Genomic DNA, 16,867 nt, shown 5'->3' on the forward strand with positions numbered 1-16,867 from the left:
TACAAAAGGAGCGCTTAAAGACGATTAAGTCATTGCAGAGAAACTAAATGGATTCTTTGCTTCAGTCTTCACGGCTGAGGCTGTTAGGGAGATTCCCAAACCTGAGCCGGCTTGTGTAGGTGACAGATCTGAGGAACTGTCACAGATTGAAGTGCTGTGTCACTAGAGGAGGTTTTGGAATTAATTGATAAACTCAACATTAACAAGTCATCGGGACCGGATGGCGTTCACCCAAGAGTTCTGAAAGAACTCAAATGTGAAGTTGCGGAACTATTAACTATGGTTTGTAATCTGTCCTTTAAATCAGCTTCGGTACCCAATGACTGGAGGATAGCTAATGTAATGCCAGTATTTAAAAAGGGCTCTAGAGGTGATCCTGGCAATTTTAAGACCGGTAAATCTAACGTCTATATCGGGCAAATTAGTCGAAACAATAGTAAAGAATAAAATTGTCAGACACATAGAAGAACATAAAGTGTTGGGCAAAAGTCAGCATGGTTTCTGTAAAGGGAAATCGTGTCTTACTAATCTAATAGAGTTCTTTGGAGGGGTCAGCAAACATGTACAAAGGGGATCCAGTGGACATAGTGTACTTAGATTTCCAGAAAGCCTTTAACAAGGTCCCTCACCAAAGGCTCTTATGTAAATAAAAGGGAAGCTCCTTTCATGGATTGAGAACTGGTTTAAAGACAGGGAACAAAAGGTAGGAATAAATGGTAAATTCTCAGAATGGAAGGGGTAACTAGTGGTGTTCCCCAAGGGACCAATCTTATTCAACTTATTCATAAATGATTTGGAGAAAGGGGTAAACAGTGAGGTGGCAAAGTTTGCAGATGATACTAAACTACTTAAGATAGTTAAGACCAAAGCAGACTGTGAAGAACTTCAAAAAGATCTCACAAAACTAAGTGCTTGGGCAACAAAATGGCAAATGAAATTTAATGTGGCTAAATGCAAAGTAATGCATACAGGAAAAATATAACCCCAACTATACATACTGTGATAAAGTTCCTCCTCTAGTGGGTCCTGCGCTTATTGGCAGATTTTGCTAACCTCAGAGATCTTCCTCTGTTGGATCAGGAGTTGGGAGGTTTTGGGGGGATCCCAGGCCCGCTTTCTACCCTGGGTTCCAGCCCAGGGTCCTGTGGACTGCAGCTGTCTAGAGTGCCTTCTGAAACAGCTACACAACAGCTACAATGCCCTGGGCTACTTCTTTATGGCCTCCTCCCAAAACCTTCTTTGTCCTCACCACAGAACCTTCCTCCTGATGTCTGTTAACGCTTGTACTCCTCAGTCCTCCAGCAGCACATCCTCTCACTCCCAGCTCCTTACACACATACCACTAACTGGAGTGAGAGCCTGTTTATACCAGGTGTCCTGATTAGTCTTAATTCTAGTAACTTCCCAATTGACTACAGATGTCCTAATTAGCTTGCCTGCCTTAATTAGTTCTAGAAAGTTCCTGAGTGTTCTGGAATAGTCCCTGTTATCTTACCCAGGGAAAGGGGACCTGCTTAACCTGAAGCTAATGTATCTATCTTTGACCACTCTCTTGTAGCCATCTGGCCTGACCGTGTCACAATACAGTATGATGGAGGGTAATTTAACTACAGCGAATCAGGAAAAAGATCTTGGAGTCATTGTGGATAATTCTCTGAAGACATCCACGCAGTGTGCAGCGGCGGTCAAAAAAGCAAACAGGATGTTAGGAATCATTAAAAAGGGGATAAAGAATAAGACGGAGAGTATCTTATTGCTCTTCTATAAATCCACGGTATACCCACATCTTGAATACTGTGTACAGATGTGGTCTCCTCATCCCAAAAAAGATATACTGGCAACTAAAATGAATAGGGTTTTGGAATGGATCCCATGTGAGGACAGATTAAGAGGCTAGGACTTTTCAGCTTGGAAAAAAGGATGCTAAGGGTGGATACGATAGAGGTATATAAAATCATGAGTGATGTGGGAAAAGTTATTTACTTGTTCCCATAATACAAGAACTAGGGGCCACCAAATGAAATTAATGGGCAGCAGGTTTAAAACAAATAAAAGGAAGTTCTTCTTCACCCAGCGCACAGTCAACTTGTGGAACTCCTTGCATGAGGAGGTTGTGAAGGCTAGGACTATAACAGGGTTTAAAAGAGAACTGGATAAATTCATGGTGGCTAAGTCCATTAATGGCTATTAGCCAGGATGGGTAAGGAATGTTATCCCTAGCCTCTGTTTGTCAGAGGGTGGAGATGGATGGCAGGAGAGAGATCACTTGATCATTGCCTGTTAGGTTCACTCCCTCTGGGGCACCTGGCATTGGCCACTGTCGGTAGACAGGATACTGGGCTAGATGAACCTTTGGTCTGACCCAGTATGGCCATTCTTATGTTATGTTCTAAGATGTTCTCTAGGCAATCTCATGCAGAATCGCCTCCCTCCCAGGTATCTCAGGGAAGGGAAACACTTCTGGTATGTTTCAGTGGCTCATCTTCCTGCCTCCGCTGTTGTGCTATTCCTTAATCTCATCAGCCTATGGTTCTGGCTCCATCAAACAGTGTAGAGCATCAATTCTATGTAGGGAAAGCCAGAGAGCAAGAGGCAGCTACAGGAAATGTCCCAGCAGGGCAGAGCCAGAAAACCAAATGGCTGCAGCAAAATGGCAAATTCTATGGTATCTTGGGGGAACAATTAGGTATTCTGTGGTCATGGAATGGTGGAGTCCACAGGGCTTTGATTAAGAAGATGGAGGCAGTTCACATTTTTGAAAGCCATTGTTGTAAGTTGTCTACAGATTCAGGGTTTGTCTAGATAGACATCTAGACAAGCCCTCAGGCAGGCAACACTGCATTCATTTTGTTCATGTTTTCAACAACAATGAAAGCTGGAAACTTTGTTTCCATGAAAACTGGAGCATACTTCTGTGGCAAAGAGATAAATTAAGTGGCAGATACCACAGCCACAGAGCTGCAGATTACATGGCCTCTGCTTGAGTCATAACTTAAAAAAAAAAAAGCCTTCAAGCAATGAAGGAATCTTGACAAGAGACTTGGTCAATTAGTTATTCTTTGTTGAGAACATCCTATTAATCCCACTTAATTTGAGTGAAAAGGAATTTTGCAGTCTTGCCATCATTATAGTATGCAGATGAAAATTGAGGTAATTACTTCCATCAAAACTAGGCTGACAGATCCTGCTGTGGTCCACATCTCTCAGTCCAAGATCTAATGTCGGCTCCAGGTAGTTCAGACTATTTGGTATATTAGGACTGTTCAACAGTTTCCATCAGATGCCTTCCAGTGGTATTTATACTATACCAATTGAGACAGTTAGCACAATATATGCATTCTTGAAGTACGCTCTGAAACATCAACCATGATGACATAGCATCTGTGATGTAGTTTATATCCATGCTATTAATGTTTTTAGTACACAAAACACCCATCATTTTACAGTAGTCTGTTCTGGGGCAGACCCCCATGAAGTTAATATATCTTACTTTTGTCCAAACTGTGAACTCAATGACAGAAAAGCAGAATAATGTCCCAACAATTTGAAGGACATAAAATTTGAAGAATTGTTTTGTACTTATAAGGGACTAAAGAAGAGAAAGTACTATAGATTACTCTCCCATGTCTTTGTGAAGTTTGTAACAAGATGGATGGTTCAGGTTATTGCTTCAAAATTAAGAGCTTGACATTTGTTGTTTAGTGTTTACAGTGTAAAGAACTGTGAAAACAAGCTAGATAATTCTGCAGGTACATGCCTCATACAAAACTACATAACTAGTTTAAAATCCAAAAATTAAAATCTAGCAAGCGATAAGTGCAGATGTTTTTCCTACAACATGTGAGTGTTATTACTTCAAACAGTACAAATGCTAGCTATGTCCTCAAGGAGATATACAGATTTACAGCTAAGTAGTCCGGAGCAACTATTCTTTCTGAAATGAAATATTGGAACTATGTTAAAAACCTACTCCAGACTACTCAAAGTAATGTAATAGTCCTAAATCTGAAATAATTTCTGAAAACACGTACTGTATGTGCATGTACAGTATTTTCTGAAATTTTATCACAGAAAGCAGTAATAACAGAGTGCAGTTTGGCTGGATGATAGAGGAAGTATCTTAAATAGCACCTCTAATACTGTATATTTTAAATGTTAACATTAAATTATAGGTCTTACGGCCAAACAAAGAATATTATGTGACTTGCAACTCTCATTAGATGCTGGTGAATACCTGTTTCTATGTAGGATGTTACTGTCTTTGAATTATCTTTTGAATTGTGTAGGGAAAAAATAAAAACAAAACAAAAACTCCTGAAATTAAACCCTCTCTCATACTTCTAGCTCTAACTCAGAGGGAAGATGGGAATAACATCAGCCTTTTCTGTAGGTGTACTTGCTCCTTCAAATGAAGAAAAGTACACAAAATTTGCTGCTAATTCAAAGCTTTTAAGGTAGTTAAACTTCTTATCAATGAATAAAAGTAGGACAATTACACTCAGTTAAAATGGCATTCTTATTAATTAGGTGAGGTAAAAGGTATGATTTTAATTATTGGGCAGTGTTTAAGTAGCAAAATATTTTGCCATTTAAAATGTAGAGTTTGCAAAAGAATTGGACTTAGTGGGAGGAAACTATACAAACTATACACAGTTTGCTACGGTGTGGATTTGATTTAAATTACTAGTCAGGAAGACTCGATTTAATCATAGATTTCTACATAAAAGTGCATTCTTGTTGGTTGTTACTAACCTAAAGATTCTGCATGGTCAGACATGTTCCTTTCATCATCTTCAACGCAGCTTCCTGCTGAGAAGCACACGTCTCATGATGTTGTTTCATTTGGGCAACTAGGCCTCACACTTCTTTGTTTCACTGTTTGCGTTTTGCACTCATGCCTGTCTTACCCACACATAGAGGAACTTCATTAAAATATTCCAAAACTGGGTCTCTTTTACAGCCTGCTGCCATTATAGGTTTTCCCTTGTAGTGAGAGAATATGGTAGATTTCAAATCAACGAAGGTTATTCTCAGAAAGATCTGAAGGCTTCTGGAATACGCTGGTCAACTCACTCACTCATGCCCGTCACCCCAATCGGGGTATGGGCCACCAACCACATCTCCAGAGTCCTCTATCCTGGGCCAAACACTTTCATTTTTGCTTCTCCTGCCTGTCCCTCCCTTCTCACATTTATCTCCAGACTTCTTCTCCTTGTCCAGATCTATTCTGCCCCCAACAATCTTCTATTCATTAAACTTTTTGAAACTTAGCACTTTTACAGAGAGGTAAGGGATTGACTCTATGTACACAAATTTGCAGCGGGACAGTAGGGTTGAGGTCTGTTATTTCTCACCTCTGTATATTATTTATTTACTTATTTGTTTATTTTAAAACATTTTTGCTCTGAACAAGCATGTTGTCTCCAGAGACACAAATCCACAGTGAGAAAGAACTTCAAAACTAAGCATCTCTGATGGTACCTTCCAGACTGAGCACTGAGTCGCATTGGGTAGACAGAAAGATTAACCTAAATAATCTGTAAAGAAGCCCCTGGGACCCCATAAGATTGGGTCCCTAATCCATGAACTATTTACAAAACTTTTCTTAAACTCTAAACTGAATATATTGTCTCATACTATAGAATTAGAATTTATAATCCCTATTCCATGGTGAGATATTTTTGAGCTATAATGTATCTTAATTAAACTATCTTTAGAACCACGGGGAACCATGGCCAATGGGAGCTTCGGGAGAGGAACCCACAGGCGAGGGAAGTGCATGGAGCCCTGCTTGCCCCCTCCCCTCCCAGAGGCCACAGGGACATGATGCTGGCCGCTTCCAGGAGTGGTGCAGGGCAAGAGCAGGCAGGGAACCTGCTTGAGTCCCACTGCATGCCCTTGCCACCCTGATGCTGCTCAAGCTAAGCGGCGCTGGGCCGGAGCCCACACCCTACACCCTCCTGCACCCCAACCCCCTGCCCTGAGCTCCCTTGTACAAACCACACCCCTCCTGTACCCCAATCGCTGGCCCTGAGCCCCTTCCTGCACACCACACCCCCTCCCACACCCAACACTCCCTCCTGCCCTGCAAACCCTTCCCCAGCCCTACATTCAAGGCCCTGCATGTAATTTCCCCACCCAGATGTGGCCCTCAGGCCAAAAAGTTTGCGTACCCCTGATTTAGAACAAACATTTTTCAGGGACGGTATAGAAGATAATCATAGAATATCAGGGTTGGAAGGGACCGCAGGAGGTATCTAGTCCAACTCCCTGCTCAAAGCAGGACCAATTCCCAACTAAATCATCCCAGCCAGGGCTTTGTCAAGCCTGACCTTAAAAACCTCTAAGGAAGGAGATTCCACCACCTCCCTGTTTAACCCACTCCAGTGCTTCACCGCCCTCCTAGTGAAAAAGTTTTTCCTAATATCCAACCTAAACCTCCCCCATTGCAACTTGAGAGCATTACTCCTTGTTCTGTCATGTGCTGTCACTGAGAACAGTCTAGATCCATCCTCTTTGGAACCCCCTTTCAGGTAGTTGAAAGCAGCTATCAGATCCCCCCCTCACTCTTCTCTTCTGCAGACTGAACAATCCCAGTTCCCTCAGCCTCTCCTCATAAGTCATGTGCTCCAGCCCCCTAATCATTTTTTTTTTTTTGCCCTCCGCTGGACTCTTTCCAATTTTTCCACATCCTTCTTGTAGTGTGTGGCCCAAAACTGGACACAGTACTCAAGATGAGGCCTCACCAATGTTGAATAGAGGGGAATGATCACGTCCCTCTGTCTGCTGGCAATGCCCCTACTTATACAGCCCAAAATGCTGTTAGCCTTCATGGCAACAAGGGCACACTGTTGACTTATATCCAGCTTCTCGTCCAATGTAACCCCAGGTCCATTTCTGCAGAACTGCTTCCTAGCCATTCGGTCCCTAGTGTGTAGCAGTGAATGGGATTCTTCCTTCCTAAGTGCAGGACTCTGCGCTTGTCCTTATTGAATCTCATCAAGTTTCATTTGGCCCAATCCTCTTAATTTGTCTAGGTCCCTCTGTATCCTATCCCTACCCTCCAGCGTATCTACCACTCCTTCCAGTTTAGTGTCATCTGCAAACTTGCTGAGGGTGCAGTCCACGCCATCCTACAGATCATTAATGAAGATATTGAATAAAACCGGCTGCAGGACCAACCCTTGGGGTACTCCACTTGAAACCAGCTGCCAACTAGACATTGAGCCATTGATTGCTACCCGTTGACCTCGACGATCTAGCTAGCTTTCTATCCACCTTATAGTCCATTCATCCAGCCCATACTTCTTTAACTTGCTGGCAAGAATACTGTGGGAGACCGTATCAAATGCTTTGCTGAAGTCAAGGAATAACACATCCACTGCTTTCCCCTCGTCCACAGACCCAGTTATCTCCTCATAGAAGGCAATTAGGTTAGTCAGGCATGACTTTCCCTTGGTGAATCCATGGTGACTGTTCCTGATCACTTTCCTCTCCTCTAAGTGCTTCAGAATTGATTCCTTGAAGACCTACTCCATGATTTTTCCAGGGACTGAGGCAGGGTTGGATTAACTTTTTGTGGACCCGGCACTAAACACATTTGTGGGCCCCCATTGGGGAAATAAGGCATGGGATGGTGAGCGGTTTGCAGAGTGAGGGGCCGGTTGGGGGCAATGAGGCACAGTGGGAGTGGTCCCACTCAGCCCAGTACAAAGGCACGGTTTACAAACCCAAAACTGCTAGATGCACACTGCCCCCACCGCCCTGTGCTGCCAGCGTGCCCCTTCCACACTGTCCCCCTCCCCAGTGCCCTGCCCTTATCCCAGTGCCCCCTCACCCAGAGACTTCCCCCACAGATCCCTATGCCCATCACCCCCTGCCTAGAGTGCCCTCCCGCTGATCTCGCACCACAATTGCATAGCACCCTGCCCAGCTCTCCCATCCACAGATCTCCTACTGTCCAGCACCCCCTTCACAATCCCACCATCACAGCTGTACAGCGTATCATATTCCTGAGGGAATTCTGCATCAAATTCTGTGCATAATATTTTAAAATTCTGAATTTTTTTTATAATAAATAAATGTGGAAGTTCCACCACTGCAGTGGGGAGCACAGGCCACTGGCTGCACGGAGGTGGGAGAATACCCTGCAGCCTCCCCTGCCTCGCTGGATCAGGGACTTGGCAGTGAGACTGAACCTGACCCTGCTACAGAAACACCCTGGGACCCTGCCCCTTTTGCTCCAGACATAGACTCATAGACTCTAGGACTGGAAGGGACCTTGAAAGGTCATCAAGTCCAGTCCCCTGCCCTCATGGCAGGACCAAATACTGTCCTGCATGTGGACAAGGAGGCTCAGCCCGACACCAGGATGCAAGTGCAGAGGGACTTAGTGTGGGGGTATCCAGATGGGGGTAAGAGGGTTCTGCGGGGGCAGTCTGGGTGCAGGCAGCTCAGTGGGGGATCTGGATGCACAGGGAGGTGCCAGGTGCAGGGGCAATGGGAGTCTGCAGGGTGGACCAAGTGGTTTGAGCTCAGCGGCAGGTGGGGAGTCTGAGTGCAGGGGAGGTGGGGTTGTTGTACTTAAAGTGCTGCACAGGATCTTTTCAGGGGGAATAAGGCAAATGCATGTATTACCAATGAATGTGGCATCAATCAACACTGTTTCATATGCATATGATCTATATTACACTCATGCACTCACATACACACACACATACACACACACAAACACACTGTCCTGTTGTTGTTGCCAACTAGTTGCTCCCCTTAACTTCACTGGCCAGGTGAGTTAGATAGGGGAGGGGTGGAGCTGGGTTTCTGCCGATCCGGACTGATGCGCCGATATTGATAAGACGAGATCCAGGTTCCTCTGCAAGACGCATCACATTTATAGCAGCTTCCCTGCTGGCCGTTTAAAGGAGTGAAGTTCTGGAACAGCTTTCCAAGGGGAGTAGTGGGGGCAAAAGACATATCTGGCTTTAAGATTAAGCTTGATAAGTTTATGGAAGGGATGGTATGACAGGAGAGCCTAATTTTGGCAATTGATCTTTGATTACCAGCAGGTAAGTATGCCCAGTGGTTGGTGATGGGATGTTGATGGGATGGGATCTGAGTTACTGCAGAGAATTCTTTCCTGGGTGCTGGCTGGTGAGTCTTGCCCACATGCTCAGGGTTTAGCTGATCACCATATTTGGGGTCGGGAAGGAATTTTCCTCCAGGGCAGATTGGCAGAGGCCTTGGAGGTTTTTCGCCTTCCCCTGCAGCGTGGGGCATGGGTCACTTGCTGGTGGATTCTCTGCAGCTTGAGGTCTTCAAACCACAATTTGAAGACTTCAGTAACTCAGACATAGGGTTAGGGGTTTGTTATAGAAGTGGATGGGTAGGGTTCTGTGGCCTGCTTTGTGAAGGGGGTCGGACTAGATGATCACATTGGTCCCTTCTGATCCTAGAATCCTATATCTATCTATATCTATATCTATATGCGTGGCTTGCCACTCCAGGCCAATGGGGGCTATGAGAAGCTGCAGTCAGCACATCCCTCATCCTGCAGCCCCTCCATTGGCCTGGAGCAATGAACTGCAGCCAGTGGGAGCTGCGATGGGCTGAACCTGCGGACGTGGCAGGTAAACAAACCGGCCCGGCCCTCCAGGGGGCTTACCCTGGTGGGCCATGTGCCAAACGTTGCAGATCCCTGCCCTATCCCCTTCTCTTTCCCATCCCATCCCCCTTCCCCACCACTCCATCTCCTCCCCATCCCACCCCCTTCGTTCCCCACTGCCTCTGTGCCTCTGCCCTGCCTGCCCCACCACGGGCACTCGCTGTTGTACAAGATTAAGGATGGCTCCCAGCGCATGGAAGGGAGCTCAACCAGCACTAGGACCCAGAATGTGGTGTCCAACTGCAAAGTCCCAGGAACTGAGCAGCACCTTCTTTTTTCAGCCTGGCTGTGCAGCTCTGCAGTCAGAGTAGGTCTGCTTGTTCCACCTCCCCCACCCCCCAAGGCTCCACTACACCTCTTTTCTGCCTCCTCTCCCCAGGTGAGCATGCTGGGGCTGCTCTCCTGCTGGCAAACAGCTGATTGAAACTGCTGATCGGTGGCAGGGAAGGGGAGGGCTGAACGGAGTAAGCTTTGAATGGAGGCAGGGGGTTGGCTACCCTACTGCAGCAGGAGCCTCAGTGCCAGGAGCACCTCAATAAGGATTCTTTAAAATACAGCCACCTCTCCTGGTCTCCTTTCCCCCTTATTTTAGTCTCCCAGAGGATCCTGCCCATCAGTTCCCTGAGGGAGTCAGTCTGCTTTTCTGAAGCCCAGGGTCCGTATTCTGCTGCTCTCCTTTCTTCCTTGTGTCAGGATCCTGAACCCGACCATCTCATGGTCACTGCTGCCCAGGTTCCCATCCACTTTTGCTTCCCCTACTAATTCTTCCCTGTTTGTGAGCAGCAGGTCAAGAAGAGCTCTGCCCCAGTTGCTTCCTCCAGTACCTGCACAAGGAAATTGTCCCCTACACTTTCCAAAAACTCCCTGGATTGTCTGTGCACTGCTATATTGCTCTCCCAGCAGATACCAGGGTGACTGAAATCTCCCATGAGACCAAGGGCCTGCAATCTAGTAACTTCTGCTAGTTGCTGGAAGAAAGCCTTGTCCACCTCATCCCCCTGTTCTAGTGGTCTACAGCAGACTCCCACCACGACATCACCCTTGTTGCTCACACTTCTTCTAAACTTAATCCAGAGACTCTCAGGTTTTTCTGCAGTTTCATACCGGAGCTCTGAGCAGTCATACTGCTCTCCTACATACAATGCAACTCCCCCACCTTTTCTGCCCTGCCTGTCCTTCCTGAACAGTTTGTATCCATCCATGACAGTGTTCCAGTCATGTGAGTTATCCCACCAAATCTCTGTTATTCCAGTCACATCATAGTTCCTTGACTGTGCCAGGACTTCCAGTTCTCCCTGCTTGTTTCCCATGCTTCTTGCATTTGTGTATAGGCACTTAAGATAACTCGATGATTGTCCTGCTTTCTCGGTCCGAGACAGGAGTCCTCCCTTCTTGCACTCCCCTGCTCGTGCTTCCTCCCGGTATCCCATTTCCCCACTTACCTCAGGGCTTTGGTCTCCTTCCCCCTGTGAACCTAGTTTAAAGCCCTCCTCACTAGGTTAGCCGGCCTGCTTGCGAAGATGCTCTTCTCTCTCTTCGTTAGTGGAGCTCGTCTCTGCCTAGCACTCCTCTTTCTTGGAACACCATCCCATGGTCAAAGAATCCAAAGCCTTCTCTCTGACACCACCTGCATAGCTATTTAGTTGACTTCCACAATTTGACGGTGTCTACCCAGGCCTTTTCCCTTCACAGGGAGGATGGACAAGAACCACCACTTGCACCTCAAATTCCTTTATCCTTCTCCCCAGAGCCATGTAGTCTGCAGTGATCTGCTCAAGGTCATTCTTGGCAGTATCATTGGTGCCCACGTGGAGAAGCAGGAAGGGGTAGCGATCTGAGGGCTTGATGAGTCTCGGCAGTCTCTCCGTCACATCGTGAATCCTGGCTCCTCACAAGCAGCAGACCTCTCAGTTTTCTGAGTTGGGGCAGCAGATAGATGACTCACTCCCCCTGAGGAGGGAGTCCCCGACCACCACCACCCTCCTCCTTCTCTTGGGAGCAGTGGTCGTGGAACTCCCATTCCTAGGACAATGCATCTTGTGCCTTCCAATCGGTGGAGTCTCCTTCTGCTCCCTTCCCTCAGATGTATCATCTAGTTCACTCTCCACATTAGTACCTGTGGGGAGAACATGAAAACTATTGCTCATCTCTATCTCCATTGCTGGTACATGGGCGCTCCTCTTTCTTCTTCTGGAGGTCACATGCTCCCAAATTCATCTTGTCTCAGTGCAAGGGACTGGACTAGATGACCTATTGAGGTCCCTTCCAGTCCTACATTTCTATGATTCATAGGTGCATAAAAGACACCAGTTCCTCTTTTTAGCAATTTACAGGAGCAGCTACTTGAAGAGGGAAGTAGATGGTTTAATTTCCCTTTGGTTGCCATAAAGTTGACTGCTGTCTATCTTTTAAAAATAAGGGAGAAGTTGTAGTCTCCCAAAATCTTTTCTCATGGATTCCCAGAGTCACACATGCAGACCTGGTGGCATTAATTTGATTCTCTGTAACTTCATTTCTTAAATTTCAGAACTATAGCCAAAATGTCCAAAAATAGGATATTAAAGTTAGGCTTTGAGTTTATATGAAAATTCCTCAATAAGATGTTGAAATGTGCTGAGCACCAGGCAGCTCCCACTGAAGTCAGGGTTGCCAGTCCTCCCAGTTTCTCCAGGAGTCTCCATCTCTCAGAGGCTGTTGAAGCCAATCTTGGAGATTTTAGGCTGCTAAAAGTTCGATGGCACAGAGAGGCTAAGGCAGGCTCCTTGCCTGCCCTGGCCCCACGCTGCTTCCGGAAGCAGCCAGCATGTTCCTGCTCTTTGCGGCCCGAGGCTGTGGGGGCAGGAGGACTCCACAGCTCCCACTGGCTGGGAACTGTGGCCAATGGGAGCTGCGGCATGGGGGCAGGGCCACTGTGCAGAGACCACCGTCCCTCCCCCTCCCTCCCCTCTGGGGATGCAGGGACATGCAGGCCACTTCCAGGGGCAGCCCAGGGCCAGGGCAGGCAGAAAGTCTGCCTTAGCCCCACTGTGCCAACAACTGGGAGCCGCCCGAGGTAAGCACCACCCAGACAGAACCCACAACCCTCACCCCCTCTTGCACCCCAACCCCCTGCCCTCGGCTCAGCCTGGAGCCCTCTACCACCCTCCGAACCCCTCGGCCCAGCCCACAGCCCAACCCCTTGCCCCAGCCTGGTGAAAGCAAATGAGGGTGGAGGAGAGTGAGCGACAGAGGGAGGGGTGATGAAGTATAGGTCGGGGCCTCAAAGATGGGGGCAGGGCAGGGGGCAGGACAAGGGTGTTTAAGTTTGTGTGATTAGACAGTTGGCAACCCTAAGCTGCAGGCTGTTCAGCATTTTGAAAATAAGATTGATGACTTGGCTCCTTTATTTCAAAAACTGCCTTTTATTAAATGACTCTCAGCCTTTTTTTAAGCATTGGTTCTGGTATTAATTAACTTTGGCTGCTTCTCTCCTTTTGTGGGCTGTATAAATTACAAAACGTATATGAATTCTATCTCCCTGTCTTATTTTTCATTGTTTTTGTTTGCAGTCTACTCCTTTGCATCTAGCAGCAGGCTACAACAGAGTTCGAATAGTCCAGCTTTTGCTTCAGCATGGTGCTGATGTTCATGCAAAGGACAAGGGGTATGTACATCAGTTTTTAATTCATTCTCTGGTTTCACTAGTTAGTTACAGTTTTAAGAATTATTTTTATCATTGTTCTGTTGTAATTCTGTCTGTATCTGAAAAGGAGTTAATCTAAAATTGGAGATGAGAATCGGGTCACAGTTGTTTCCAGAATCAAAATTTGTTTTTGTGGTAAATAATCTTTTGTAAAAGGTGAGGTTTGAAGTGGGATGATGTACTCCTTAGTTATGTGGATCTTTTATTTTGTGGATTCTTCCTTCATTAAATAAGTGCATATTAAAATCTATATTGTTTGGTTCATTATGGGTCTGCTGTGTTATTGGAAATTCTGTGCACAATTTTCAGTGTTCATGGACTTCTGGTATTATTTTGGCAATAAAAAAATTAATGCAAGGTGTTACAGACAAGTCATATTCGGTTACACTTTTCTGCGACCTGATTATCTTGTCAGGTGTATATATGGCAGCTCCATGAGATTTGCATGTGCACAGCTGATGAGATAAACAAGCACTTAGTTTCACAGCTGTTATCAGCATATGAAGAGAAGAGAGCAGAGCTGTCTTTTCTAAAGTGAATTAACATATTTCATAGGTTACTCAGGGCTTGTCTACATCAGAAAGTTGCAGCGCTGGTGAGGGAGTTACAGCGCTGCAACTTTGAAGGTGTACACATCTGCAGGGCACCACCAGCGCTGCAACTCCCTGTTTGCAGCGCTGGCCGTACTCCCGTTTTGTCTCGGGTGTAGAGGATCCAGCGCTGGTGATCCAGCGCTGGTAATCCAATGTAGACAGTTACCAGCGCTTTTCTTGACCTCCGTGGAAGGAGGAAGCCTCTGGTAATCAAGCTGGTTTCCTTTCCCGGTTTGCTCTCTCGGTCCCGGAGCCACCCAGCAAACCGCAGGGAAGGAGACCTGCTTGCTCGGGGTTCCGGGACCGAGAGAGCAAACCGGGAACGCCGCGGTTTGCTCTCTCGGTCCCGGAGCCAGCCAGCAAACCGCAGGGAAGGAGACCTGCTTGCTCGGGGTTCCGGGACCGAGAGAGCAAACCGCGGCGAAGCTGGTTTCCTTTCCCGGTTTGCTCTCTCGGTCCCGGAACCCCGAGCAAGCAGGTCTCCTTCCCTGCGGTTTGCTGGGTGGCTCCGGGACCGAGAGAGCAAACCGCGGCGTTTCCGGTTTGCTCTCTCGGTCCCGGAACCCCGAGCAAGCAGGTCTCCTTCCCTGCGGTTTGCTGGCTGGCTCCGGGACCGAGAGAGCAAACCGCGGCGTTCCCGGTTTGCTCTCTCGGTCCCGGAACCCCGAGCAAGCAGGTCTCCTTCCCTGCGGTTTGCTGGCTGGCTCCGGGACCGAGAGAGCAAACCGCGGGGAAGCTGGTTTCCTTTCCCGGTTTGCTCTCTCCTCCCGGAACCCCCCTTGAAGCCGCCCAACAGCGCTGCAGTGTGGCCACATCTAACACCACTTGCAGCACTGGTTGCTGTAAGTGTGGCCACTCTGCAGCGCTGGCCCTATACAGCTGTACTAATACAGCTGTAACAACCAGCGCTGCAAAATTTTAGATGTAGACATGGCCTCAAGCTAGTTAAGTCCAAAGCTGACTGCGAAGAGTAACAAAGGGATCTCAAAAAACTGGGTGAGTGGGCAAGAAGAATGGCAGATGAAATTCAGTGTTAAGTGCAAAGTAATGCACAGTAGAAAACAAAATCCCAACTCTCTCTCTATATGTACAATATGATGGGATCTAAATTAGCTGTTACCACTGAAGAAAGAACTCTTGGGAGTCAGTCTGGATAGTTCTCTTAAAACATCTGTGCAATGTGCAGCATCCGTCAAAAAAGCTAACAAAATGTTAGGAACAATTGGGAAAGGGATAGAAAATAAGAAAAGAAAACATCATATTGTCTTTCTTTAAATCCATGGTTCACACACACCTTGAATATTGCGTGCAGTTTTCATTACTCCTTGTCAAATGAGATTTGGAAAAAGAGAGTTGGAAAAAGTACGGAGAAGGGCAACAAAAATGATTGAGGGTATGGAAAAGCTTCTGTATAAGGGGAGACTAAGAAAACTGTGCCCTCTTCAGCTTAGAAAAGATGACTGAGTCCTATGATAGAGGTCTGTAATATCACTAATGGTGTGGAGAAAATGAACAGGGAAGTGTTAACTTACACCTTCATGCAGCACAAGAACTAGCAGTTATCTAATGAAATTAATAGGCAACCGATTTAAAACAAACAAATGGAAGTACTACTTCATACAACACACAGTCAATCTTTGGAACTTGTTGCCAGGGATGTTGTAAAGGCCAATGATATAAAAAGTTCAAAAAATAATTATAAAAATTCGTGACAAGTAGGTCCATCAATGTCTATTAGCCAAGATGATCGGGTGCAACCCTATGCTCTAGGTGTCCCTAAACCTCTGCCTGCTAGAAGCTAGAAGTGGACGACGGGGATGTATCACTTGATCATTACCCTGGTCTGTTCATTCCATCTGACACTGGCCACTGTCAGGAGACAGGATATTGGGCTAGATGGGCCATTGTTTTGATCCAGTATGGCCATTCTTATGTTTTTATATGGTAAGTGTGGTAGTTATATAAAATTCTATGGTGAAGGGGAAGTGGAGGTGGCGGCACATGATTTTTGTTCTCTTGGTATGTTGAATCTGTAGATTTATTTCCAGAGTGGTTCTAAATGATGGTCTGATGGGATTTTTTTTATTTGTAGTCAAGATCAGCACCTTATTGTTGTAGATGCTGTATATATACTTAGTAATAGTCACTCCTGATCCCAAACAGCTTACTTTTATATTTATAGACTTTAGGAAACAAAAGGAGCTGTCAGGCCATCTTGTCCGTCTGTCTGCCAACATGGGAAGTTCTTTGTTAATTATCTAATGTTATCTGCAGTGTGAAATGAGAACTTGAGCTCCCAGGTCTCTTAAATGAAAAGGTCAGTTTACTTTGGGTATGTCTATACTACATTTAAAACCTATGGCAGCAAGTCTCAAACTTTGGGTCTACAGACTCGGGCTGACCCTACAGTGCTAAGAACAGCAGAGTAGACATTGTGTCAGAGGGGTAGCCGTGTTAGTCTGGATCTGTAAAAGCAGCAAAGAATCCTGTGGCACCTTACAGACTAACAGACGTTTTGGAGCATGAGCTTTCGTGGGTGAATACCCACTTCGTCAGATGCATGTAGTGGAAATTTCCAGGGGCAGGTATATATATGCAGGCAAGCTGGAGATAATGAGGTTAGTTCAGTCAGGGAGGATGAGGCCTTGTTCTAGCAGTTGAGGTGTGAAAACCAAGGGAGGAGAAACTGGTTTTGTAGTTGGCAAACCATTCACAGTCTTTGTTTAATCCTGAGCTGATGGTGTCAAATTTGCAGATGAACTGAAGCTCAGCAGTTTCTCTTTGAAGTCTGGTTCTGAAGTTTTTTTGCTGCAGGATGGCCACCTTAAGGTCTGCTATAGTGTGGCCAGGTTTTTGTATTTTGTCATTCCTAATATCTGATTTGTGTCCGTTTATCCTTTTCCGTAGCGATTGTCCATTTTGGCCGATGTA

At 46.1% G+C, this 16,867-nt stretch overlaps 1 protein-coding gene across 2 annotated transcripts in view; it reads left to right on the forward strand.

The window, feature by feature from the left end:
* TNKS (tankyrase) overlaps positions 1–16,867 on the forward strand; it is a 290,704-nt gene that overhangs the window by 139,341 nt on the left and 134,496 nt on the right. For both annotated transcript variants that reach the window (XR_004000785.1, XM_030565584.1), the window contains exon 6: positions 13,210–13,304. Coding sequence is in view for 1 of the 2 variants with exons in the window: in XM_030565584.1 (XP_030421444.1) it covers positions 13,210–13,304 (95 nt within the window). In the remaining variant the exon portion in view is untranslated. The remainder of the gene's footprint in view (positions 1–13,209; positions 13,305–16,867) is intronic.

Source organism: Gopherus evgoodei, chromosome 5 (assembly GCF_007399415.2).
Source record: "Gopherus evgoodei ecotype Sinaloan lineage chromosome 5, rGopEvg1_v1.p, whole genome shotgun sequence".
Lineage (NCBI taxonomy): Eukaryota > Metazoa > Chordata > Testudines > Testudinidae > Gopherus > Gopherus evgoodei.